Genomic DNA, 26,426 nt, shown 5'->3' with positions numbered 1-26,426 from the left:
GCAGCCGCCGCGCCGAGCCCGGCCCGCCCCTTCCGCCGGAGCTGCGCGGCCGCTCCCTGCCTCCGGCCGCCTGTCACGGGCCCCCGCCGCCGCGCCTCAGCCCCCCCAGCCCTCTCCACCGGCACAGCTCCTCCACCTGTGTGTAATAACGCGTGTAAACGCCTCCTATAGAACACCAAACACCCCCCGCGTCTCTCCTCCAACTATGCTACTACTCCCCTTCGCCCCACTGCGCGTGCTCTTAAAACCTTCTAAGGTAGGGTATGAACTTGTAAAATAGTATTTTATTTCTTTTTTTTTTTTTTTTCTGGAAAATGTACAGGTTTGACCAGGAGTGAAGATCTATATATTATACAGTGAGCCAGGCTACAGTTCTGAATGCGACAGCCGTATTCGGGAGTAAAGATTTAGGCCTTGCAGTTGAAATGGCGATACGAGAAATAAAGGAAAGAAGAAGTTTTATTTTTCTTGTGTTTTTTAAAGTGAACAGGATCTTCTTTATGACCAAAGTAGTACTGAGAAAAAAAAAAAAAATAATCTGAATGACGGATTTTTCTAAGTGGTACGAACACACAGGAACAGCCTATTTTAAAGTAATATAAAATACTGCAGTCCCATTTTTTCCACTTCTGGATCGTTAACGATCAAATGCTCTGTCAAAACTTCGTTTCTGGCCTCTGCTTCTGAATCTGTTTCTGCCAGAGCTACTACGCCGCCCATTCCTGGAGCTTGAGAAGCTTCGGCCATTTCCTCCGCCACCTCCTCCTCCTCCTCGCTGTGATTCTACTAACTCAGGTAATTCAGTTGCCACACACAAACGCCATTGTTTTGAATCTTCCCATCTTGCCTATTGAAATAAAGTCAGACATAGCAGGTTGAATTCTAGGAATGCAAATTACAGGGTATTTCATCATTCTTAAATTTGCTCAATAGAAAAGGTAAAATTGCGAGCTAATGTAGGGGATTCAAGTCTCTAACTGAAGTGGTCAATACTGGTTTCAAAATTTTAAGCGTAAGAGCTACAGCTGAGTACACCTCAGATACTATAGTACAGAACTAAAACCCACCTTAGAGCTTTACAGAGCAGCCTCATGAGTAAACTCTTTCCTCACCTTCTATTTATTAAGAATACCACTACAATTATTACTGATCACAAATCCACACCCTTCCCCTCAGTTCCCCTCTAATCCAGAACCAAACATTGTTTCAGGAGTGAATGAATGCCAGAGCATGAGGGTACGGAGGTGCACTAAGGGGGAAATACCTGAAGGAAAGATGGGAAGTCTAGGGAATTTTGGCATGGCAGTACTATTTCTGCCAAGCAAAAACCTGGAATTCACTTTTCTGTGGAGAGAATTCTGGGTGAAAAGAATGGGGGGCAGGGAATAGAAAAAGGGTGATTTTACAGCATAACGGGACTCGTTGCCTACAAAGATTAATCCAGCAGCAGTAACAAGGGGTGGATTGTTCACACCACCACTCTTCAGTGCAAAAGTCTCAAGGCACAGATTTCTGGAGACAGGGGAATACTTTAGGAAAGGAACACTGTATGCTTGTTCTGCTCTTCAATTCCTTCAAAGGCATCCCTTTTGCCACTAGGAAAGGCAGTATACAGGCTACATAATTTTTCTGCCTAACCCAGTCCCGCCAGTTTTATCTACAGTCTGCACTAACCAGAAATTTCAATGAACGTACCTCTATTTCCTTTTGGTCTGCTGCAGGAATATCAAAGCACACACCCTAAAAAGAGAGAATAATTTTAATGGATTAGAAGTCTAGCCTTTTAATTGACTGCAACTAAAAAAAAAAAAAAAACCAACAACACAAACCACAGAGCCTACAAATCTATGTACTAGACAGTTTTACATTTTGAAGTTTTTTTTTTCCTAGAGACTTAAGATACTTTGAAATCTTTGAATATTGCGAAGAATCGCACCAATATTTCTCAAAACACCAATACTTGAAATTCCTTAATGTTTTCCTCAGATACACACATTTTTCTTTCCTCTGCATAGCCAGTACTTCCAATACACATTTTCTTGCTCTTTAACAATAAGCTTATAACCCTCTCCATCCTAAACTGTGGTCTGTTGACTTCTGCATTACTCACTTTGTAAATTCGTTCACATCAGAAGTTTTAATCTATACTAAGAAAGTTATACATGCAGTATAAATATAGGTGCAGACTAAAAATCTGAAGTCAAACTACTTGAACTAACAACTCGCAAAAGCAGGACATGAGCATTCCTTGTCCTCTGTGTCACCACAAATAATCCTGGACAGACTATTTGACCACACATTTAAATGTTTGTGAAAATGCATACAAATTCTGAGACAAGAAGAATGAAGGGAATCACTTTTGTTTAAAATAACTGTCTCTCGGTGAGCTTTGCTATAGTTGTTGCAACACAGTTAAGTACGCAACCCAAAAAGTAACTTTCTGATCTTTCCGCTTCAGGTACCAGAAATATGATGGACCTGCACTATCGGAACTGACTATCTTAAGAAATCCTGTTTTGTGTTTTGTCATTAAGGCACAGTAAACACGGTCTGTACCTTTTACCTGTTCTGCTATCCCTATAGCCATGCTACATATTACATACTGCATTATACTACCTCCTTAGCATGTCAGTGGAGCAGCCCTAAGCCCCTGAGATGCCTAAGCCCCAATAAAACAGATTGAAGCCCATCCTTCTACCAGAGTCAAGTCCTTACCAACAGAGCCTGGAACGGGGAAGAAAAGACCAAATATCTCCCCTGACAATTGCTGAGAAAAAGCTACAACCAGAAGAGCTCAGCAGCAAAGATACAAAAAAAGCTTACCATTTTTCCCTTGAGGAAGCACATTCTGTTCACCTTCCTGTCAACATCATCACCCAAGAGTTCTCGCAGTCTTCGCCAAGCATAGCTCATATTGTTTATTTCTTCAGAGCAGCGTAGTATCATTGTAACAAATCCCTAAAGAGTAAGAAATTGGGCATGCTCCATTCAGTCGGAGGAATAAGCTTCAGCACATCTATCAGACACGAGAAACCTGTTCATTTACAATTTATAAACTAAGTTTTCAAGTGGATACTGTTATGGAAGAGCAAGTACATTTATAGCCACTACATTCTTGCTTTTAACTAAATCTGTTTAATTAAACTACCGTTCCTAGTGGCTTAAGTACAGTTCCCATAAACAAAATCATAAGGAGACAAATAACTCCCTATTTAAAGAACACAGAGATGTGTTAGTTTTCTTTCAGATTCAAGACAAACATTAAGCCATACACCCTTACCGCATCAGAGTTCAGCAGGGAGCGCTGTTCAATGGAAGTAGCACCTGAAATATGGGCTAGAGCTGCAGCCAGAGCATTTACTGGTCCCTTTTCTTGTATTAGGAACCGAGCAGATTCTTTGAAATACTCAATAGCAGTTTGAGGAACAGAATCCAGACACCTAAGTAATTACAGAGAGAGAAAAAAAAAAAGTATACACTAGTATTTTACTAGGCTCTGGAATAGAAGAAAAACAGCAGTCCAAGACTTTAATAGTGATCAGTTCAGAGAGACAGCAAACAGCAGGCCAAACAGCCCTTCTGAACTAGGAAGATAAAACAGGGCTTGAGTCACCAAACACACCTGATAGCATCTTTGCTGGAAGCCTTTATTATATCTGTTGCAGTAGGAACACCAACACGCTTAAATGTAATGCCCTGAAATTTAAAAATACAGATGAAAGTTGCAGACCATAATTAATTCACTTCTAAAGAAACAATATTGGACTCCAATGAAACAAGCATTTAAATCTATCATTTTTCTTCTTCTTTTCACCTCTTAACTCCCAACTTTTGCTAGTGAAAATTACAAGGTTAAGCTTACAGGGAAATGGGTAACACTTCAAAGCCTTTTATGTACCAGGTCAGTTTAAATGATTCAGTGACCTTAAGCTGAAATAAATAGAGACCATTTTGGTAGATTCCAGGGGAAAAAAGTCCTACAAATTCTAAATTGTTAATTTTAGTCTGATTTACTTGGATTTAAGTACAAGCTACATGGCCTTTCTAAATGTAAGTCTTGAGTTTTATGTGCCGAGCCTAAACCATCTCATCCCAACTGAATACTTAATTGGCAAGAAAACTACTATACGGAACAAAGGTTGAACGCTAAACTGAAATCCTGCTGGCTTTTTCTCATGTCCACGGGTACAATCCTACTGGCATTTGCTGAAAAAGCGTGGGCATGAGAATCTGCAGCACGCTCCCTGCTCCACAGCAACTGACAGTGTACCCAAACCCTGCAAGGTAACTGATCCTCAACTGGTGCTTTAAGCTATATTCTGTAATTAAACTATTGAACAAAACATTAAGATTTTACATGCTACCCTAACACATTCCATTTGAGTGCCCAAGATTAGAAAAAAAACTATACTTTACCGCTTTTTGTTCCACATATCTTAACTGATGTTCTTCCTTTCGCTGATAAAAACAGATACAGATCCCAGTCCGTCCAGCTCGACCTGTGCGCCCAGAACGATGGATATAGGACTCCACATCCTTCAAAATAAATAGCCTTATTACTTATCTAATTTAATCAGTTCATTGCATTCACATAACCGAGTAGAAGCTATTACAGTTATGGCTGAACAATACACAATAACTGCATCAGAGAATTAAATTAAAAAATGATGATTCACTAAAGTCAAACAAACAAGATTTTCCATAACCCTCTAAAAATCACGATTTGAAAACCTGAACCATAAGCATGGATCAACTAACTCTTGTTTTGGCATCACCACAGAGAATATAAAAAAACATTCTGAGTGTGTATACCTCTATAACAATCCCACTCACCCTCCTGCACATCAACTTGAGCATCGTTACTGAGATATTAATAGCGAATTCACTGAAAAATTATCTTGTTTCTTTTAAATGCTCTTAACTTCAGCCAATGTTCTCATTGTTGGGGTCCCCTTCTCATGTATGCCCCTACTTAGTGAATCATTCTTGCAAGTCAGACAGCCTTTCGTCACTCCCACTGCTTCCAGACTTGCAATTGCTACACATGGCCTTGAAGGGAGAGGCTTTGAACAGCCTTAAAAGAAGGCATTTTAAGGAGACCATCTTTAAACATACTAGGGACTGACACACTCTGAAAAAATCCTCTAAGAAACTACTTCTATATATCAGGACATTTCTTACCCTTAAACACCATGCTGATAAACTCTGTGTGGTGAATAGCATCACCTGATAGCATATACTACTTGAAAACAAGACGACAAATTATTACAAGACACCCAAGATAACCATCTCCTACCTTTGGTGGTGAACTTTGTACAACCAGGTCAACTTCAGGGATATCTAAACCACGGGCAGCTACGTTGGTTGCAACCAGAACTTTAAATGTACCATTTCTAAAACCTTTCAGTGTGATCTCTCTTTGCTTCTGAGGAATGTCACCATGCAACGACTGGCAATCCTGAAAAACAGTATTATTATAGGAGTGTACCAAAATCCAAGACAGTGCTCCATTTTATGGTCAGTTTTGGGTATAATATCTTGGCATTCGATAGATACCATATGGCAAGATACAGAAGTGAATTACCAGAGTTTATATTTTAGATGTCTTACAATATTTACTCAGTACTTTTTATTCATATACTTCAAAGACCTTTAACAAAAGAAAACAGAATCGCAACATGTCTTATCCCCACCTCTAATTACTGTGACCTATGAAAACAACTATGCCCTAACTTGCCATCCACACCATTATGCAAGGCTTATCTGTTTCAAAACAGTCGACAATTTTCTTAGGCCTTCTTCATACTCATTTAGACATCTTTTCCAGAAAAGTGTTCCTTCTTAATCCCCCTTAATATATCAATTTCCCCCACTACCAATTAAAGGATTAAAATATAAGTGGTCCTAAAAAAAAATTAACTACAGCTTCAAAGATAATTTTGTTTTAATCCAAACATTCTGGAAGTCCTTCTGTTATCACAGCAGTAACAAGTATGAAGACCAAATGTACAAAAATTGTTTTTTCCTCCATTTCACAGCTTGCGTGTAGATGATTACCATGTTTTCCACATGTAAAGAGAGAATTATTTTTAAAAATACTAACACAATGCCAGGGTCAGCACGGAATTCAAAAACTCTTCTTCAGACAGTTTTGGATTAATGTCAGCTAGTAAATGGAATAGGTATATATTCTGTTAGCAAGTATTAATATGCTGAAACAGAAACATCTATGTAATTTCCTTCTCTTGCCTGCCAAGATCAGAGTTCTGCATTGCCTATGCAAGATTTTACATCACTAACACCACCAGTAATACAGGATAAGGCTCCACGCTCAGGTTTAGCTATTACTGAGGTCATCTAGGAGTGTGGGAGAAACACTCCTGAACACAGGTGTGGCAGGTGGAAAAGCTTCTCCTTTCCCTAGGAACATAACTTAGCCCATCTCCTCAATGAAAACACGTATAGGAAAAGTAGTTGCTGTGATACCACCACCAAAACTGAGCATGCAGTGCCACTGTCGCTACACATCATAAACATTGCGCCACTACATCAACGAGTTATTTTCCACCAGTGCTAGTGTGCGCTGTACCACAAATCTCAGAAATACACTAGGCCATTCACAAGAGCTGGCAGATTGAATTCCTTCTGTGTATACATCTTTCAACTCTTCATAACAGCTAATAAACATCTTAATGAAAATACAAATATAGCCTCTGTTACATTACAGCTCTAAACCCTAATTACCCCCTCCGACAACACTAACTGATGTCAGCACCACAGCTCAGTAGCTGCTATTCCAGTACCATGACCTGTTATCCTAGCAGTTCTCTAAGTCTACCACTTCTTAATCCAAGACAGTCCTCTCTACAGAAAAATTATTTCATAACTGCTTCATTTAATGTCAATGAGAACTCTTCTTTTAAGAAAAAAATCCCTTGTAGCCCAGTATCTGTTAGTGCAGCCTAGTCCTGAAGACTATAATGCTGTAAACTTTCAACTGGTTTAGGTTTCCCTTGTAGCCCAGTATCTGTTAGTGCAGCCTAGTCCTGAAGACTATAATGCTGTAAACTTTCAACTGGTTTAGGTTTGAGGTTTTTTTAAAGGTTCTTTTGGGGAGTTTTGAAATTATCTGACCACCTGCAAAAGCCTGCCTTATCCACTTTGAAAGTCTCTCTTTAAAAATCACTCAACATAGGGTTGATGCATCTCTGACAGGTTTTGTTACTTAGTACAGATGATAAAATACCTGTTTGATTGAAGCATTCAGAGCCAGTTCATTTGCCTCCTTTTTGGTCTCACAAAAGACAATGGTCCTCCCATGGCTGCCGCTGTAGACCTGAATGACATCTCCAATAACCGCAGCTCTCTGAGACCAGTGACACTCTATTGCCAAATGCTATGAAAAGAATTCCAGTGTTTAGCTTACAAAAAACCACAATATTCTTTTTTGATGCATTTGAAACTGTAAAATCCAGAAATACTAGAGTTATACAGTTTCTGATGGGCAAAATATGCTAACTCGCATTCCTGGAACATGCAAAATCCATAAGGCTCTTATGGCCACCACAATTAATCTAACATTAAGCGAAATAATTACACAGTAAGAGGAAAAAAAGATGACAGTCTACAAATCACTTTTTTTAAAGCAAGGAAAAAAAAATAGGAGACGTTACACCATTTCTCTGGAGGATAGTCAGGGGTGCAAGATTTTGTCACAGTTCTATCAACTAAAGCTTTATGTCAGATAAAGTGAAACAAATAAATACAGTGTGTTAAAAGCTTTTTTCAAGCACAAGATTAACATTCTTTCAATCACGCTGATATGATTATGAAGTGTCCAACTGATCTGCCAAAGTAACTGCTAAGCAGTACTTAAGCAGAAACAGTTGTCTTATTTTATCAAGTAAAGATAATCAATTCAGGCTTCTAGCATATATGTATTATATTCCTTGCTATGGTATTTACTGCATAGCAAGCAAAGGCCTAGTGAGGTGAGATACCGCAGGAAGTTTGAAAAAATCTCCTGTACACAGAACAGTAGAATTTGACTGTGATGTCCATGATGACTTAAAAGAGACAGGTTGATGTTAATGTGTGCCTTTTGCTTCCAACTTGGATAAATTCAGATACTGCTTTTCTCTGAAAACCAACAAAACTAACTGATAACTGAATCCTCACTCTACCCGAGATATCTATATGGTTACCAGATGCTGTGATAAGAGAGACAGATCCTAAACCTAGAAACAGTTTGACTAGCTATAATTTGCCTTATGTTTAAAAAAAATAATTCTGAAAACAACTTTCAACATCATTCTGATAATGTACCTTAGGATTGGGATGTCCATTTGCAGCATAAAGGAAAAAGGAAAAGGCCTGAAAACATTCCATATTAGATAGATTACTCACTTCTACTGTTGTAGCAGCCTTTTGAGTTCTTTTCCCAATAAGGTCAATCTGTTCATATCTAGACTTCATGTATTTCTTAGCCACATCATACACCCAGTGTGGGCAAGTTGCAGAAAACAGTAGCGTCTGGGGATTGTCTTCAGAATCTTAAAACAGGGAACAGTGTTTCACAAACTTCATATGTTTCATCTTACAGATGTATACAAGTTGATTATATGGGTTAATAAAAATATGAGGTCAAATATCAGTATATAAAGAAGGCAATTCTGCTTGTAAATTTATGCATTACCAACATCTGGAGAAAAAACCAGAAAGTCTAAATATTTTCAAGATTAGGAAAAAAGCTACTACGACCAAAACCCCAGTCTATTTTCAAGCGGTGAAAAGGGTAAAAAGCTTCTAATTCCTTTTAACTGGAAGAAGTCCAACTTATAGAGAGATGTCAAAGAAAGTTATTTACAGACCCCTAGGTACTGGATTTTAAGCTTTGCAAAGGTCCTATGAATGATTCTTTCACAAGACTTCTTTCACAACTTTCACAAGACTTCCTCATGTACTGTGTTCACAGCACATTTCCTACAGTATATAGTATTCAGTCATTTCTAAACAAAGCCACCGCTCATCTTTCAGAAAAATATACCTGAATTTCAGCAGGCTAAATTACTAATATTTCCTATTCTTTGTTTAAATATTGAGATTACCCTTCTTGTATGCAACTCTTAAAATGTCTTCCACTTGCTCAGCAAATCCCATGTCCAGCATCTGGTCAACTTCATCAAGTACAACATGTTTCACTTTGGAAAGGTCCAGCTTGCCATTCTGAAGATGGTCTTTGATTCGACCAGGTGTCCCAACCAAAATGTCAATGCCACTTCTCATGAGATCAACTGATAAACAGGAAAGAGCAGAAGAGGAGTTAGCGGTGAACTAGGGAGCATTCTCTATATTAGAAACACATGCTAGCTAAGTAATAATGAAACAGCTTCTTAAACCATTCATAAGTACTCTCCTTACAGATGTGAGAACAAATGATGAACAGGAGGAGAAAACTTTTTTTTTTTGGGGGGGGGGGGGGGGGGGGGAACGGGAACAAAAACACCACAAAACCAATAAGGTAGAAGTTCTACTGCTCTTCCTGAAGGAAAAACATTTCCCATCTCCCTTCCCTCTCCCCATGATTTAAATAAAGTGGCAAACAAAGAGCTTCTTTTAGCATACTTTGGAAATAGTTAGCTCTTCCCAAATTGCCTACCTTAATTAGAAACTTAAAAAAAAAAAAATTATTTGACTATCCAAATTACTGAAATCTCCTCCTTCCTGAAGTTCTGCAGGAAAAAAAAAATAATCATCCCTAATGTCTCAAGATATATTACAATGAAAAAACTTATTCTCATTCCTGCTCTTATTTGCCTTGTTTACAACCATCAAGATGGTAAATTATGCTGTCACAATAACAAAAAATTCTTCTCCACTTTACAAATCCTCTAGATATCCCGTATCACACAAAAAACCCCACACCCACTCACAGCTCTAAGACTAAAGATTTTTTAAAGAAAATATAACTGTTTACAAGAACCTAAACCCAAATACTCTGTATACAGACAGTATAATCTCTTTCACTTTAATTAAGAGTAGATGAATAGACAAGGAACACCAGGCATATAATTGAGAGCTAAGATTATTTCTCACCATAAGAAGATACATTCTGAGCTACTGAATTCCCCATGAATACTCTCCAGTTCATGAGTTAAAAGTGTATGTTTGGAAGAACCCAGCTGCATTTCTCAAATATGTCAGTCAATCAACATTTCAATTATTAGTGATAAGTGTCACTTACTTTGTCCATTATATGGAGTTCCTCCATAAAAACAAGCTACTGTTAGCTTTCTTGTGATGTCCTTGAAATCTTTGGCAACCTGGTTTGCCAGCTCTCTTGTTGGACAAAGAACTAGTACCTAGACAGAAGACAGACATACAGATGTTCTTTCAGCATGGCTTCTGCCAAGAAGCCACTAGACTTCTAACCATCAGTTCAGGTCTGACCATTTACATAATTTTCAGGAAAAAAAAAAAATCTGGTTTAAACAGTTATCTAAGCAAAGATTAGAGAAACACACTGCTTAAATCTTTTGTAACGTTATTAATCTCCTTCAGCACACACTCATTTATGACAGGCTAACTTCTTTTTAAATGAGACAGGAGGTACTTAAATCTTATTTAGCTCTTGAACAGATCAGCTAAAAGTTCTCTTCTACGTGCACATATGCTGTTTGAGTACAAGACTGAAGGATTTGGGTAATAAAATGTTTTTACACATGCTCAGTAATGCTTCACAGTCCTGCGAGAAGGTGTAAGAAAGAGCTATCAGCTGTCTCTCAGCTCCCCCGTGACTCAGGGAAACATATGTTCAGTCTGCAAAGCTGGTGTTCAGCATGGTTCTGGAGCCTGTGCTAAGATCCCCACAGAAGCAGCCAAGGAACCATCCTCTCTTCCAATATACAGGCTTCCCCGCAGGTGATGGACAAGCTACCAGCTAGGAGTTTTAACTAATTTAGTTTAACGTGTGATCACAGTACTGCTCTCAAACCTGGCATCAGTGGCTTGACAAAAGGAACCTTAAAATCCTTATCCTGTTACTTCTTTCAACATTAAAACACATTACAAAAAAGAAAGTAGCAGTGTACTATGGTAGAGTGAGGCCTGAATTTTCTTATTTGAACACTTGTGACTCCCTCAAAGAAAGCTTTCCCTTCTCCACAAGACTACCAAATCTAGAGCCAGCATTCTCAGTCAGACAGCCAACATGATGGGCATATGCAAATAAAACAGCTAGTACTAATTTTGGAATGAGTTTCAGGTAATCAATGAGATGGGTGACAAGATGAAATAAAACAACCAAAAAAAAAATTTCCACTATTAACAGGGATACGATAAGCTTTGGCCTATCTAGTTCTGGAGGGCATCATAAGAATATGGTGAAAAAACATACATGGTAGTCCCTAGTGGAATGCAGACAGCTCATAATGAATATGCATTCTCTGGAGCAGAAGCTTTAATAGCTGGTGGCGGTCCTAGTGAAAACTAAGTCCGTTTTTAAAACTTCCCACTATTTACATGTTTAAACAAACATGTTTAAGTAGACAGCCTTTATCAATCAGAAAAAGTCACTAATCTGTTACTAATTTGGGAGAAAAACAAGCAGCCAGTAACCACTGGACCTGAACAGGTAAGGTGACTGAACAAAATTAATTAGGACCACGTTGAATACCTGTAGTTTCGGTCTCCCTGTAAGCAGAAAAAGGAATTGACAAGCGGATAGAGCTATTTTCCTCTTTACTCTTGATGAGAGGGTATGAGGCAGCACAGGATGCAGGCAAAGCCCCACAAACACAACTTTCAAAGAAGCTTTAATGTGGGTTAGCTTCTCCCTACACAAACTTGAAGAACTTTTCCAGCGGGTTAAAACTCGGAATCACTCTGACATAAGACAAAGCAAAATCAGCATTCTAAGCATAGTTACCTTTGGTGAACGGCCTCTTCTTCTTTCCTGTGAGTCTGCCTGAAGCTTTTCAATTAAGGGGATAGCAAAAGAGAATGTTTTCCCTGTTCCAGTTCGTGCTTGAGCAATCACATCTTTGCCAGAATATACTGGGTCGAAGGTCTTCACTTGCACGGGAAACAGGTATGTGACTCCTCGAGCTGTGACAATTTCAACAGACTTTGTTAATACAACCACCTTACAAGCGTTCTTCCATATTGTTCAGAGGAAGTTATCCCAAGTAGAATTTCCGTAAACTCTCAAGTCAGAACTGTATTATCACCTCCATTGATTTATTTAATCACAGGCATCATCTATAAAGAGTTCCCTGGGACTGCCCATTTTATTCTCCCACTTCATACTACCAGACACAGTGCTAGCTGGGACAGATGAAGTTACCAGCCTTTAATGAAAGCCATTAAGTACTATGGCTTTATTTATGTAATACTCCCCATCTATGAAAATTTCTTCCTTTCAAATAAAACACATATCAAAACCACTTCTATTCTTCTCTTAATTCATACTAAGTCACACACAAACTAATGTCAAAGATACCAAATAAAGCTGGTTTTCCTTTACTCACACTGAAATAACTTTTAATTCAAAAATTCTCACACAGAATTCTTTTTTTTTTTTTTTGAGCTTATGTCATTTAAAATTCTACTGTAAAGGCTGAACTGGGCAATACTGCAAACAGAAAAGTCTGTGTTCAAAGATGTATTTAGAGTAGGCAATCAACATGCCTTCTGTATAGCATCTATGCTTCCATACACACAAGCAGAGCACATCTCAAAGATCATTGATTGAATATGTTGAGCATAAAAACACACAACAGAGATAATTTACTTTCTGTGGTCACATCATGCCAAGAAATTTACCTTGAAGAAGTTGAACAGTCCCTTTGGAAATAGAAAAATTGGAGAAAGCCCCCTCTTTCTGTTCTTCAGTCATCTCCTGTTGGGTGAACAATAAATCAGATAACGTTCCATGTGAATATCAAATGACCATCAAAAAATTCCAGGTAATGGCATAGGCACTGGTGTCATACCTAAGGGTCAAATTTTCAGGGACAGTATCACAGCTGCAGCTAAAGAGCCTTCTTTGTTTTACTTACTATCATATTTCAAAGTTAGACAAGAGCGATCTGTAATTTAAGTTAAGATTGTTTCATATCTAATGGCATAACCCTGTAAATGCAGAACACCCAAATTAAAACTCTCAAAACTCTTAATTAAATTTTAACATTCTATTTGAAATAATTACCAATGGCCTGACAGATTAGGCTGCAATATGCAAGAATCAGGCTTGATATCTAGCCTATTTCCTATCTCCCAATTAACACAGTACAGTGATTTACAGATACAGAAATCAATCCCCAAAAGAACAACGTTACGAGACAGAGCATCAGATGTACCTACTCAGTAAGGCACCACTTCCATATACGTTTTAACAGCACAGTGATTAAAATGCTAAGCGTGAGGAAAGAATGCTAACCCTGGAAACCATGGAAACCCTGGATGCTTTGTGAAGCATCAGTTAGAACAAGAAACAAAACCAAGCAACAGCAGAATGTACAGGTACACAACTTTTCAAAACAAATCCCAGGTACAAGAAGATACGTTTCCCTTCTAAAAATATATGGTTCATGTCAAGCAATTTTAAAGGAACCTAAATCAGATAGAAATAGTCCAACAAAATAAAAATATTCTTACAGAAAGGCTTAAAAAGACTTACAAAACTGTTACAACATGGTATTTTACTACATTAAGGACCATCTTATCACATTAGCAACTACTATTTAATAAGGTAATACGTAAAAACATGTATTAATACATGACTTCTCTTCTTCCACTAGCTGAAACCAAATAATTCTTATTTCACTAAAGAAGTACTCATAATACCAAAAAGAAGTCAATTAAACTATATTTCTGGCAATTACAATCATATCTAATGATGCTGAATCATATTAAAGCACCATCTCACTGCAGCTTGTCTGTCTGCCAACAGCTACCACAGTACTGGACTGTTGAAGTGAGGAAACCATGGTGCGCTGATCTAGAACTTCAGGACTTTCATAATTTAAAGTTTTTGCAAATAATCGACAGAAGGGACAGTTCCAAGCAGCTTTAAACCCTGAAAATTTACAGCAGTCTTTCCAATGATTGGGGAAAAAAAAAAAAAAAAACAAACCTGTTCTAAATTCAACCTTGTTGCAGTGCAGGAGTTGAAAGCTAAACACATCACAGTAACTAAATCAATCGTTAGTTTTACCTGCTCTTGCTCACTGTCACCGTCACCACTTGATGTTTCACTAGAATTACTGTGCCGTTTTTTGTGGGTGGATTTAATGTTTAAGGAGGATAATCTCGTGTTCTCCGAGCTTTCTTCTCTCGTATCACCGTTCTGTTTAACTCCACTCCGTGATTTCTTGAGTTTCGGGGAATCAAAGTCATCCTCCGACTGCTCACTTTCATCCGTCTGAGCCTTTCTCCTCCGAGATTTGTCACGGCGTTTAGACTTCTTCTCTTTTTTCTCTTTCTGGTAAGGCACAGAGCAACACAGCGATAAATGGAAATACGGGCACACGATCCGAGCGACATAAAGCGGAGAAAACGTTGCGGAACAGTTAAAACCAAAAGCCTATGTTCTAGTTAGTGACGGGGGGAGCTCGCATAAAGCAACAGATCCCTCCCTGCCGCGGCCCAGGTGCCGCCAGAAGGCATTTTCCTGACCACGACACACCCGGGCCTTCATTTTCGGGACTCTTCCCCCCCCCGTCCCCCCGCCAGCGTGCACCCGAAAGCGCTCCCCGGGCCGCTGCGCGACGAGGAGGGCCACGGGCCCGCTCCGGCAGGCCCCCACGCCAGGCGGGGGCCGTGGCCCGGCGCCACAGGCCCCGCCGCCCTCCCGGGAGGTCCCGCCGCCGCCGCCGCCGCGCACGTGGCCGGCCCGACACGCCCCGCGGCCGCGCAGACCCGCCCCGGCCCACGCCACCGGGGCGGCGGGGGGGCGCGACCCGAGGCAAGGCCCGCCAGACACGAGCCCCAGCCTGCAGGCGAGGCGAGGCGAGGCGAGGCGCGGCCAGGCCGTAGCCGGCCGCGGAAGGCCCCGGAGCCCTCGCCGGTACCTTGTGCCGCCGCCGGCTGCTCTCCAGAGCTGACTCGCTCTCCATAGGGCACTCGGGATCCGACTCGGCCCCGCTGCTGACGCTAAACCGGGTGGCTTCAGGCATCTCCGCTCACCGGCAGCCGAGCCGAGCCGCGCCACGCCGCTGCCGCCGCCGGCCGCTGTGTGACAGAAACGGAACCCGCCCACTGCCCCGGCAACGCGGGGCGGGGCCGCGCCGCTCAACCGCCGCCCGCCAGCCAATAGGCTGCCGCCCCCGCCGCCCGCCAGCCAATAGGCTGCCGCCCCCGCCGCCAGACTACAAGGCCCGGCATGCACCGCGCCCGCCAGGCGCAGGCGCTGGCGCTCGCGGCGGGCCCCGCGCCTTCGCCGTGAGGCGGCCGCCATGACGGGCGGCGCGGGGCGGGCAGGCGGCACCGGGCCGGTGGGGAAACGGCGACCGGCGGCTCATCCGCCGGCTTTCCGCCAGGCCTGGCGTTATGCCGTACCCCCCTTGCGCGGGTAAGCCCCTGGGAGGAGTTATTTAAGGAAGCGGAAAAGCTGCTGGCCGGCAGGCGCAGCGTGAGGCGCTGAGGGCGGAGAGCTGCTGGAGGAGGCTGAGGGGGAAATGCCGGTACCGGCGTGACTGAAACCGGCCGTGGACCCAGGCGGACGGGAGGGAGCGCTGCAGGGCTCTGCTCAGCCCCAGCCAGCACAGATGCAGTTTCTTCCACTTCTTCACAGCCAGAGACACCTTCCCTAAAAGAAATCTCCAATAGTTTTAAAAACTGGTAACTACAACTTTAGCCTGTCTCCATAACTACTGGAGACAAGTTTTCAGTAGTGGAAGAGCCTAACGTAGTCAATAACAGTATGACCGTGTGCCTCTCAAGGTGTAAAAGGACCACAAGCCTTTGATGATTAGCAGCATGAAACCACCACAGTCTGCTTTTAGCTACAGGAAGAAATCAGGATTAAGAAGTCAAAATTAGTCTTCTGAACTAAAAGCTCTAAAGTGATTCTGATGGCTTTAAGGGAAGGAAAGGGGCGGTCAGGAGCAGAGCAGGAGCCTGCCAGCCCGCAGCAGGGTTTCTCTCAAAGCAATGCCACTGACCTTACTTGTTGTCTCCTGCACCAACACACTTTCATTTGCAAAGACTAAATCCTGCTTGCCAGTTATAAACAAGTAGATGGAGGAGGGCAGCTGAGATTTCTTCAGGACACAGTGAGAGAACCTCAGGATTCAAGGAATTTTTGTAGTAACAAGGTGCGTGCCAATCTAGTTTACTTTGTTTTCTGACAGGGGAGACAGAGCATGCTGTTACTTCTGTGGCACAAGTAGGAAACACTTTCAAGAATTACAGTGCAAAACAGTCCTGTCCAACTGATACAGTTCCTATTAGAGCAACACATACCCTTTTCCAGGTTAATGGTGTGATCTGAATGAAGTACATCAGTTCTCATTTTTATTGTCAGAGGGTTGCAAAAACTAATTAAAGATGAGAGCAACAGAAATACACATTAGCTCTCCAAATACTACGGTCAAAAGTTTTAACTAACAGCTTTGATTCAGAGGCAGCCTCACAGATGTGACTGATGGCATTTACAGTATGGTTACATGCTTACAAAGGGAAAGTTGACAAAGCTCATTAAAAAAATAATCAAATATTCATGACGAGTTAGCTGAAGCAAGGAATTTTGTTGCAATTGTCCTTCCACTTTGTTCTCCTCTTTGCATTAGTATTTATGCTTTCAGAATTTGGCAGGAAGCTTCATCTTCTTTTCAGTCCATCTAAAATAGCAGAATTATTAGACATCAGACTTCACATTCTAAAAATAAACTGAGTTGGCTTAGCTTCTGGTACCACAGATGACAAACAATCAAAATGACCCTTTGAAATATATTTTGCTAAAGAGCATCCAACAGATTTCAAGTGTTCATGTCCAAGTAATACACTAGAAGTGTGCTTGAAAGAGTGCACAAAAGGCTGCTTAAGGGGGAAAAAAAAAAATCAGCAGAATTTCCTTAAAAACAGTAGTATGTGATTTGTTCCTTCAAATACTAGCTTCCCAAGGTGACAGTACATATCTAATGAGAACTCGAACGGTTTAATTACACTTAAAATACCAGTCATTTAAGATCTTAAGAATATGTGATGCTATTAAAAAAATGGGTATGATTTTTCCCTCACAGCATTTTAGCTTATGTTCTTGCCAATTTAGTTAACAGTTTTGTACGTCTTCTCCATATGCAACTGCGTAAAAAATTGTTTCATTCCGATTTGTTTTTCATTAAGGGATTTTTCAAGTATAGTTACAGGCAAACGTACCCTGTAAAAGGAAGCAGAAGCTTCTAGCTCAAGTGACATACACATTCTCCTGTCTATTGTGAACAAGTTGGATGGTATTTTGTACTTTAAATTTTGATTTAACACCTCTATAAAGCACTTTTTATTCTTTGTCTACAACTGGGGAAACTATGACAAGATCTGTAATGTCATATGGCAAGATCAATGCAAGCTGATCCTGCCTGCTAACAGGAGTTTATCAATCACCATGTTTCTTAACATTTGTGCACTCTGCCATCTCTATCTGCAAGGCAGAGCTCATGCTATTTTCTTGCCTCATGAAAACAAATGCAAAATACAAACAGCAGCATTTGTATAGCTGATTTAGGGGGAACATTCATGTAAAAAGACATGGTAGACCTGTACGGTTGGAGTATTTCCGGGACATCACACTTAAGTTTTTGATGATAATAAGACTTTTTGTTTTTGGGGAGAGGGGGTCATGGATTTATAGCAACATTTTTGCCTAAATCTGATTGTTATTTTGAAGATAAAACATCTAACATAGTTACATATGTTCAAAAAACGGGTAGATGTGACGCTTTGTGACATGGTTTAGTGGGCATGGTGGTGTTGGGTTGAAGATTGGAATGATGATCTTAGAGGTCCTTTCCAATCTTAATGATTCCTAGTTTTTACTTTCATTATAAATGATCCAGCCACCAAGCCAGGAGGCGTGGGGTTGCTACTCTCCCCTTAATTGGTTTAGCAGTGGACTTGGTAATGTTAGGTTAATGGTTGGACTGGATGATCTTAAAGGTCTTTTCCAACCTAAACGATTCTATGATTCTATTCTATGATTCTTACCTTGGGGAGTCAATTCCGCTGTCTCCTGTAATGCTGTGGTTTTCTGTCCCTTCTGAGTGTTTCTGTCCTGATATCACAGTACCTGCATTCTTAAAAAACAGATCTTTCTTTCCCAAAGGGTTTCTTGTTTCTTTGGTCTGTGAGCCCAAAGCACAGCATGCCACTGCTTCGCCCATCTCATAGGTGAAGTTCTGCAAAGTGTCAGCACCTGGGTCAGCCTCATTAGCATGGCAGAAATCTGCTATAACTGAAGCCTTTGCACTTTCAGTAAGGCCAGTTTCTTCTTCCTTTCTGTGACCTGTCGGAAGAGCCTGACTGCACAAACAACTTTCTTCTGTGAAATCTGGTTTTGGATGCTCTTTTGAGCCATCTATTGGTTCTGCAAAACTAGCGCTTTCCTTAGATCCATGCTCTCCAGAGTCATGTTTATTTACAGCTGTGTTGTACTGGGCGGAATAAGTATTAACCTTACAGATTTTTAGGGACACAGCTGTCCCCAGCTTTTGCACAGCTTTACTCCAGTCTCTTGTATCTGAAAAAACATGGACAGGAGGCAGGTGACATGCTTCATTGCCTTCAAAATTGTCATCCAGATGTAATGAGTTACAGGTGTCAGCATCATGTGCTTTTTGGTACAGAAGATGGCAGTTATTAGTAAATCCTTCACTTTCCAGCTTCATTGATCCAGGATGGCTGGCACAGTCATATTTAAATATAAGTTCACTCTTTTTATCAGTCTTTTGTCTGTATTTCGCACCAATTTTTTTTACCGGGTTAACATTGGCTGTATAATTTGAAAGACGGACATTTTGAAATTCATTCGCTGTTTGATCTAATAACTCACATACAGTGTCAGCTTTGCACCTGCCATACTCATCTTTCAGATGTAATGAAAATTTTGCATCTTCTTTGCACACACCATTATCTTCAGTGTAGGAGTGAGGGGATTTTTTAATACCCCCAGGATTTTTTTTGACTGTTCTTCTGTAGATGTTTTCCTCAGAAATATTACTCTCCAGAAGGTATTTACTTTTATTTTCTATTTGCAAAGTACTGCCTTGCGGATAACTAAAGTTTTCACTTAAACTGTCTTTCTTTAGTTGGAGGGAAGACCTATTAGCATGGAGTAGTTTGTTTTGCTTAGCTTTGTCAGCCTGCATTTCAGTAGCCAGCTGTTCAGTTTCATAGTCAAAGGTTTTTGAGGAGTCCAAGGATCGTGGCCTTTGTAAAGCCCTTTCTTGCTTTCGAGTCCTGGACTTCAGGTAACTGTTGCTAGTACTTTTGTACCCTTTTGCATAAAAGTTGCGTCTCCATGATAGACCCTCAAAAGGGTTCTTAATTTGTTTTTTATATATGACATGGGATTCCACTGCTATGTCAGATGGCTGTTGGTTTCTGATAGGCAGTGAAGGGTTCTCTTCCTGTTTCTCATTTTGGGATATTAGCTCATGTATGTGAGATTTCCTGTTGCTTCTGCTAACCTGCTTCTCTTTCTTTGATTTGGTTTTCCTGGTGTGTTTTGCTGGTTTACTTTGTGTCTTTCGAATACAATCCTTTGAAAGATGGTTTTGTCTGACTATTGACACTTCAGCCGAGGTACCTTTACTGATGTATTTTTTCTGCTCCTCAAACTTCTGCATTAATATTGTGTGTTTAATCAAATTATCAACTGTAAGAGTAGGGTTAATACGCTTGATGATTTCGTGTTCAATATCACGTGGAATATTATCTAAGTCATCTTCATCCCTGACTGGCCATTCCTTGGGAGGAAACTGGGCTGAAAAAGTGGAGTACTCCTTCTTATGTTTTTCTTTTTTAGAAGTATTTCTCCAGAAAAGGCCAAGGCCAAACCTTTTGCTTTTCAGTTTCTCTTTCATAGATGTCAGGGATTTGACAGTGTCCCAGGAATGGTTTTCAGCAGATGTGGAGATCCCTTGAGTTTGAATTGAAGGCTTCGATTCACTGCAGCCTTTCTTACCTCCTCCATTAGGTTCATGGTTCATTAGCTGCTGATGTCTTTGTTCACAGAGCATATTCCGGTCAGGCAAACAATGGCAGGATCTGTAACGGGATACCGTAGGAATGTTTTCTTTCATTAGGTTTGCACAGCACTCAATGTTTACCAGGCAAGTGATGGAAGGCGATGAACAGCAACAACTGTCCTCCAACGGGACCCTTCTGTTGTCTTCTGTGGCACCATTTGTGATAAAGTATGTGTTGGGAGTCACGACAAAGTATCCTTCTCCCGTATGATAGATTTTCCTTTCTCTAATTAGAGTGCCAAGGGTATTATATAAGATATTGTGGGAGGGAACTGCAATGCCTACAACAAAGATACAGATATTTCAAATCAGAAATAAGTTTTCAAATAAAATGGGAGATGGCAAAAAAATAACTTAGATACAACACATCTGGAAGCCACTGAACAGGAAATACTGCATGTATTTAGTTCACAGGATTCCAAAAGAAGTTTGAAACTGGCCTGGCAAGCGAAGCTTGAGTAGGGCATACTCAATTTCAACATGAAAGTGTCCAGTATCATCAGACAAAAGGCAGGATTTTTTTTTTTTTTTTTTTTTTTTTTTTTAAATACATCACCACTCTGCTGAGCTTCCAGAGCCAGCAACTGTTGTTGCACCCAGCCGTTCCCACCCACAGCCCTGGGCTCCCTGCAGAACAGGGACAGCCCCACTCTGCAGCGGTGTCCACACGTGCAGGGCAGTGAGGGCTGCCCCAAATCTTAGGGCCAGCACAGGCTGCAGCCCCAAGTCAGGGAGAGCCCTTCTGGGCCAGCCAGGTGAGGGCAGCACAGAAACATCATCCAGCCGAGGGCTCTGGTAGGTGCAATCCTGCCGGTGTCTTACAGATCAGTAAAACCCTCTTTAACTCTGCCCAGGCCATTCCTCACTGATGAGGCAAGGTCACCCCTGAGGAAGAAGGTAAAGGCCCGCTGCGTTTCTGGTTGTCACTGCAGCACTGCTGTGATGGAACTTAGGATGCCCTCCTTCAAAAAAGCAAGGATGTTCTCTTTGTGTCTGTCAGGATATGATATTCATGAGAGAGACCTTCTGCCAGGTACAAACCAAACAATGTGTTATTCAAAGCATTTCCCTCTTGGCAGGTTATTTGACAGTGGTTTTTATCACTCTGTCTGAAGTTTCTGGTATAATTTTGTCAGATGACAATTGCTTACCTCTCTGAGACTGGTCTCAGCTACTGGTTTTCCCTCAGGTGTCACAGTCCCAGAGTCATTAGTCTAGTGACATCTGATCTCCTGCTCACAGGAATGAAAACATAGCAAGAAATACGCTCTCTCCCTACAAACTTCAGAGAGTGCTACTTCTGGCTGACCTAAAAATGCTACCTTGTGGTTGTCTCAGGGCACATATGGACTACAGCACATTCCTGGCAGGGTTCTGGGCCAGTTTATGGGGCTGCATTAAAATTTTTCCCACTAGTGAAAATGCCAGCAGATCAACCTGTAACGTTTGCAGAGCTATAAGGTTAGGAAGACTCAAAAGAGGAAGCTCAGTATCAAAGCAAGCAACCTCCTGCAGAGGGCCATAATGAGCCTTTACAAAGTCTCAGGTGCACGCACACTCACATCAATATTGCAGATCTAAGGGCAACTGGACATTTTTCAGATTGAAAAGAAAATAGCATTTAAAGGAAGTAGCCACTACCCCATCAGAAGAGCAGGATTAAAGCTCATTTAGTGTAGGTAATTTGCTTTCAGGAAGGAAGGGGCTGGAATTTGACCAACGAACCTGAATTTGGGGCCAGTTGTATTTTTTGATAGCAAACACCAGATGTAGATTCCTACCCAGTCCCTTTGCCATCAGTCAGCTATGTTCCTGTTTCTTAAAGGAGGACTCAAAGTCTTTGTGATCTGACACACAGTCTATTTTATGCCGTTCCATAGCTGGCACCTAAATACCTCATCTATGCTTTTCCACTGTCTAGAAAGGGCATACTCTCAACATGCTACTGCACTCAGTTCCCTCTTATTCTCAAAGAAAAATTATTAAAATCTGCAAAAAGGATTACATTCAAAACAATGTTAGTGATGCTCACAGATTGATGAGGATAGTATGCACATTGATGTATTCTACCAGTTGCCTGTTAATTTATATTATTTCATATTGCCAGCTTTGCTTGTAAACATTTGGTGATTGCTTGCCCTATATCAGAAACTCAAGCGTGATGATACAGTCACTTTTAAAAGGAGGGCAAAATTAACACGTTACCTGGATAATTTTTCACTAACTGCTCCATTAAAGTTTCCTGTGTGACCATCACATGATCTGCATTCATATCTGATACGGTACGGCATATTCCTTCTGCCAGAGGAATGGAGTGTGACTGCGAGAGAGGATTCATGAGAACAGGGGTCACAACACCTGAAGTCCAGAAGGGGGGAGAGAGAAAAAAAGATTCTTTAAATGGAATAGTGTTTCATTTTTTCTCTTAGCTGTGACAGATTTTCATTGAAAATTTCTTGTGTTGCCTCAGAACAAGCACCTTATCCTCAGCTAATTTGCTTTGGTAAATTACTCAGAAATATTTCTCAGAAAAGAGAAATGACTCTAGCACTTTTCAAGTGCCTTTGTAATAAAGGAAACAGAAGGTTACCTTAAGCACGTTAGTTTGTTTGGTATTAAATTCCAGCTTAAACTATCATTTAGCTTAGTAAACATGGAGCTGAGAGAGATAATTATGTCTGATGACTGCTGACTTTTTAGATGACTGTTTACGTATTAAACCATGCAGAACCTGTATTTCTCGAAGTAGCTAAAGAGAAAGGTCAACATCCAATAATCTAAGTAAAAAATCCTTTCACTAAGTCAGAATGCAGGGACAAAAAGACCAGCAACAGGCTTTGTCCCTTGTCTAGCACACAAATTTGAATAGAAATGGTAAAAATTCCATTTTTAGACCAGGCTCTAGAACTAGAGATTATCTACTAGACTGGGCAGAGGGCAAAACCTCTTGTTACCACTGCATGCATTTTTAAGGCTACATCACCATCTCTCCTGGTGAGAGACGGTAAGGTTGTCCCTGTTCTGCATGGCAAAAGCAGAAGCTCGGAGGGGCTGAGAGCATGGCCCAGCTCCCCCAGTAACTCTGCAGCTGCAGCCCAGAGGGCTGAGAAGGGTCTTAGTCCTTCACCTCAACTCCTCCGTCCATAAAACACAAAGATAAACGCTGCCCTCTCCCTTCACAAGATGGCAAGGCCAGTAAGAGCAAGCCCAGCAAGTACTTCTGACATGGTACAAGTGAATGATGTAGGAAAACCTGAAACAAGTATTTTCCCTGAAAGCTGATGACAAAGCACAAAGCAGGGACTCACCTGAGGTCGGTGCATACAGTAAGACAATGACCGCATACACTTTCTCAGACCAAAAAAAAAAACCTCCCAGCTTTCTTCTTTTATTTCAATAGACTGATGGTCTGTTCCCAGTACCTGGTGGTGTTCTGTGCTTCCCTGTTCTGTGTTGCACAGAAAGCCCCTGGGTATCCTCAGCTGCCGGAGCAGGCAGAAGGCAGCAGGGACTCCTGGTTACTTCACAAGGCACAAACTAGTGTTAAATGCTAACAGTAATTTTCCCACAAGTAAGAAGTGACATTTTAGATTAAGTGATATTCACGTTTAACTAAACTGCAATTGGATAGTCTGTTGGATGACTCTGTAACGCAATATTTATCCTTCAGGCAGAAAACTACAACACAAACATTTCTCTGAGTAAATGAATTAAGCAACAGCACTCTGAAGAGCTTAAATTGCTCTTGACCTTTGTTTTACAACTGCTGCTATGTTCAACAAAAAGCACTCAGAAAAAGTCCTGGCATACAGTTTCCTCAGTGATGTTGCTAGGATACTCCTTGCAGGTGCAGAAACCATTGCAAGCTTTCTTTTTGTATGGGAAAAGACCATCAGCATTCCATAATAACTCTTGTGAATAGTTAGCTGTCTCAAGTCTCTGCTGTAGGCACACCATGCTGCTGCCAGTTTTACCATTTGTTCCTGCAGAGCATCAAACTGCTAAGGAGTAAAATGCCAACATTTATTCATTATCTTTATTATTATTATCTTGCTATCATTGTCTGCATCTGTCTTGCAGACTCAAATCCCATGTCTCCATTCAGGGAAGGCCCTTTCAGAATAATATTTAAAAAAAAGCATTAAGCAAAAGCCAGATTGATGCTGAAGGAAAACACCACCACTAAAATTGTGTTCAGACGCAAGTCTATTTAAAATGATTGTTGCAGAACAATAGTGCCAGAGTACACACATGCTAACAACATGAATATTAGCTATCATTCCCTCCTGACTTTGAAATAAAATCTGAAATGGTGAAAGTAAGAATTAGATCATTGGCAACATTGATAAGCAATGTGGAAGAAGGTCCAGGCAGCAATCTACATGTGTCTATCAATTTCTTCTTAAAAATTTTGTTGATTTACTTTCCAGAGCTAAATAACTGTTGCGGTTGCACTCTAGATGTTCTCCCAAGTTTGATCGAAATACATAAAAGCTGCATCCCTTAGATTTCACAGGGAGCGGTCTTAATGATTTGTGCAAGCTGTGTCTCATAGGTCTGATGCAAAAATCACCAAAATGCCATGCTCGGTAAAGCTCTTCAGTCCCTTTACAGCTCAAAGTAGACTGCAGAATCCCCTACCCCCTTCCCTACTCTATGTAAATCATCTGATGAGAATCATCTTCCTGGTTTCTTCATAGTTTTTATGAAGAACTTGCTTATGCCTATGTGCAAGGTACCTGTCAGCAGTCAAGGAACTCAGGCTAATCCCCTTGATCGTTTAAATACAGCACAGTTCCCATTTCATGCTCCACAGCTCTTACACAATCATGTTTACCAACACCAATCTAGGCAGCTTGCCAGTACTCATGTATTATATCCTTTAGTTTGGTTTACCTGTCTGTTCAAACTCTGCTCATTACCTGGACACCTGAAGCCCAAGGTATTGGTCACAATGTGGGGAAGTCATCTGTAATACGAGCATCGGATAACAAAACTCAACACACAGAAAAGCCTCTGGTTATTCTTGACTAGCACAAAGTGGTTTTTTGTTCCATTTCTGTAATATGAGCTTTGCCATTTTTCACTGAGTTGTTTAACAATTGTGGAATTTTTGCATCTTCTGGCTCTAAGAAAAATTACATGCAAGACAAGTTTTATGTGGGTAAAAACTAAGATAGTTCTGGGGAAGTGAACAGAGAGGCATTTTATTACAATAGCACTCAATGTACTTCTTAAAAGTTTGGGTAAACAATTTATATAATAATAAAGGGTTAACAGTAAATTCATTCCAGAAAAAAAAAAAACCTCAATGCAAATCAAGAATACACTCCCTTATATGATTCCACTTACATCTGTTGAGACAGAGAAGACACAGTGCATGGAAATGGAAGATTGACTTTTCTGTTTTGTAGCTGGAAAGATCTATCTTGGCGTTGCTTTGTACGCTCTTATCAAGTTGAACATACAAAATACCCCACGGATCCTGTGCCTCTTTGCATGAGAGCCCTGGTATGTTTGATGCACTTCCCTTTTTGCAGAAATGCACCAGGAAAGCCATAAGCAAGTTCTGCTGGAACTGCAAGGCTTCTGCTTTTCTGTAGACTAGAGCGCATCGTGGTCACATTTTATAGCAAAAATTACATTCTATAATTAAAACCAAAGAATTTTAAGGAACAAAAAGTTAGTAAGAACATCATAGAAAGTTGAGAACTGTAGCAAAACACTTTTTGAACATTAATGGAGATTTTACAAGATGTTTCCTTATTAAAGAATAAAAATTCTATGTAGATTATAAAGACAGAGTTAAGATCAGTAAAACATTTTCAATTTTAAGTATATAACAGGGAAACTCTATTTTGGCATAATTATTGTGTACTAGATCCTGGTTTCAGAAACATCTTTTACTGAAGCAAAGACTAAATAGTTCAGTTGCATTAAAACTCAAATCTGGTAACATGTTTAATCTGTTACTGAAACAAACAAAAACTCTCAGGGACAGCAGACAATATCTTTCTGTTTGATTATTTTGTACAACTCCCTCTGAGAGAAAGAAAATGGTTAAGCGTCAGTTAAGGTCACTGACACTTCATCAGTTGATGCTAAGGAAGAAGCTACAAACACATCAAAATGTCGGATTTCCATACCTACTGATTCCTGCAGGAACAGATGCTCCCAAAT

The 26,426-nt window shown here is 40.7% G+C and overlaps 2 protein-coding genes across 2 annotated transcripts; both read right to left on the bottom strand.

Moving 5' to 3' along the window:
• Positions 1 to 277: 277 nt before the first annotated feature.
• Positions 278 to 15,176, bottom strand: LOC104033680 (nucleolar RNA helicase 2-like). Its single transcript, XM_075717494.1, has 15 exons — positions 15,072 to 15,176; positions 14,216 to 14,482; positions 12,823 to 12,898; positions 11,927 to 12,105; positions 10,244 to 10,361; positions 9,108 to 9,293; positions 8,407 to 8,552; positions 7,247 to 7,396; positions 5,297 to 5,458; positions 4,417 to 4,536; positions 3,623 to 3,696; positions 3,281 to 3,440; positions 2,824 to 2,958; positions 1,696 to 1,740; positions 278 to 847 (listed from the first exon to the last, which is right to left on the bottom strand). The coding sequence occupies exons 1-15, from the start codon at positions 15,174 to 15,176 to the stop codon at positions 638 to 640; spliced, it is 2,133 nt and encodes a 710-aa protein (XP_075573609.1). The 3' UTR covers positions 278 to 637.
• A 1,625-nt stretch (positions 15,177 to 16,801) lies between these two features.
• Positions 16,802 to 25,169, bottom strand: STOX1 (storkhead box 1). The gene is made up of 5 exons (XM_009492471.2): positions 25,124 to 25,169; positions 23,231 to 23,255; positions 22,452 to 22,621; positions 18,205 to 20,527; positions 16,802 to 16,841 (listed from the first exon to the last, which is right to left on the bottom strand). Exons 3-5 carry the CDS (start codon positions 22,582 to 22,584, stop codon positions 16,802 to 16,804), a joined length of 2,496 nt encoding a protein of 831 aa, XP_009490746.2. The 5' UTR covers positions 22,585 to 22,621; positions 23,231 to 23,255; positions 25,124 to 25,169.
• Between the last annotated feature and the right edge of the window lie 1,257 nt (positions 25,170 to 26,426).

This window comes from Pelecanus crispus, chromosome 10, assembly GCF_030463565.1.
Source record: "Pelecanus crispus isolate bPelCri1 chromosome 10, bPelCri1.pri, whole genome shotgun sequence".
Classification (NCBI taxonomy): domain Eukaryota; kingdom Metazoa; phylum Chordata; class Aves; order Pelecaniformes; family Pelecanidae; genus Pelecanus; species Pelecanus crispus.
Note: the sequence above shows the minus strand (reverse complement) of the source record. Positions and strands in the feature narration are given on the sequence as shown.

Excerpts from the sequence above, each read along its gene's own strand:
- LOC104033680 (XM_075717494.1), bottom strand. The coding sequence starts at position 15,176 with ATGCCTGAAGCCACCCGGTTTAGCGTCAGCAGCGGGGCCGAGTCGGAT. Across the intron at positions 7,397-8,406 it reads AGGCTGCTACAACAGTAGAA|CATTTGGCAATAGAGTGTCA; the intron begins GTGAGTAATCTA and ends TTCTTTTCATAG. Across the intron at positions 2,959-3,280 it reads CCCTGCTGAACTCTGATGCG|GGATTTGTTACAATGATACT; the intron begins GTAAGGGTGTAT and ends CTTACTCTTTAG.
- STOX1 (XM_009492471.2), bottom strand. The coding sequence starts at position 22,584 with ATGAATCCTCTCTCGCAGTCACACTCCATTCCTCTGGCAGAAGGAATA. Across the intron at positions 20,528-22,451 it reads GTTAGTGAAAAATTATCCAG|GCATTGCAGTTCCCTCCCAC; the intron begins GTAACGTGTTAA and ends TCTTTGTTGTAG. Across the intron at positions 16,842-18,204 it reads AGCGGAATTGACTCCCCAAG|ATGGACTGAAAAGAAGATGA; the intron begins GTAAGAATCATA and ends CTGCTATTTTAG.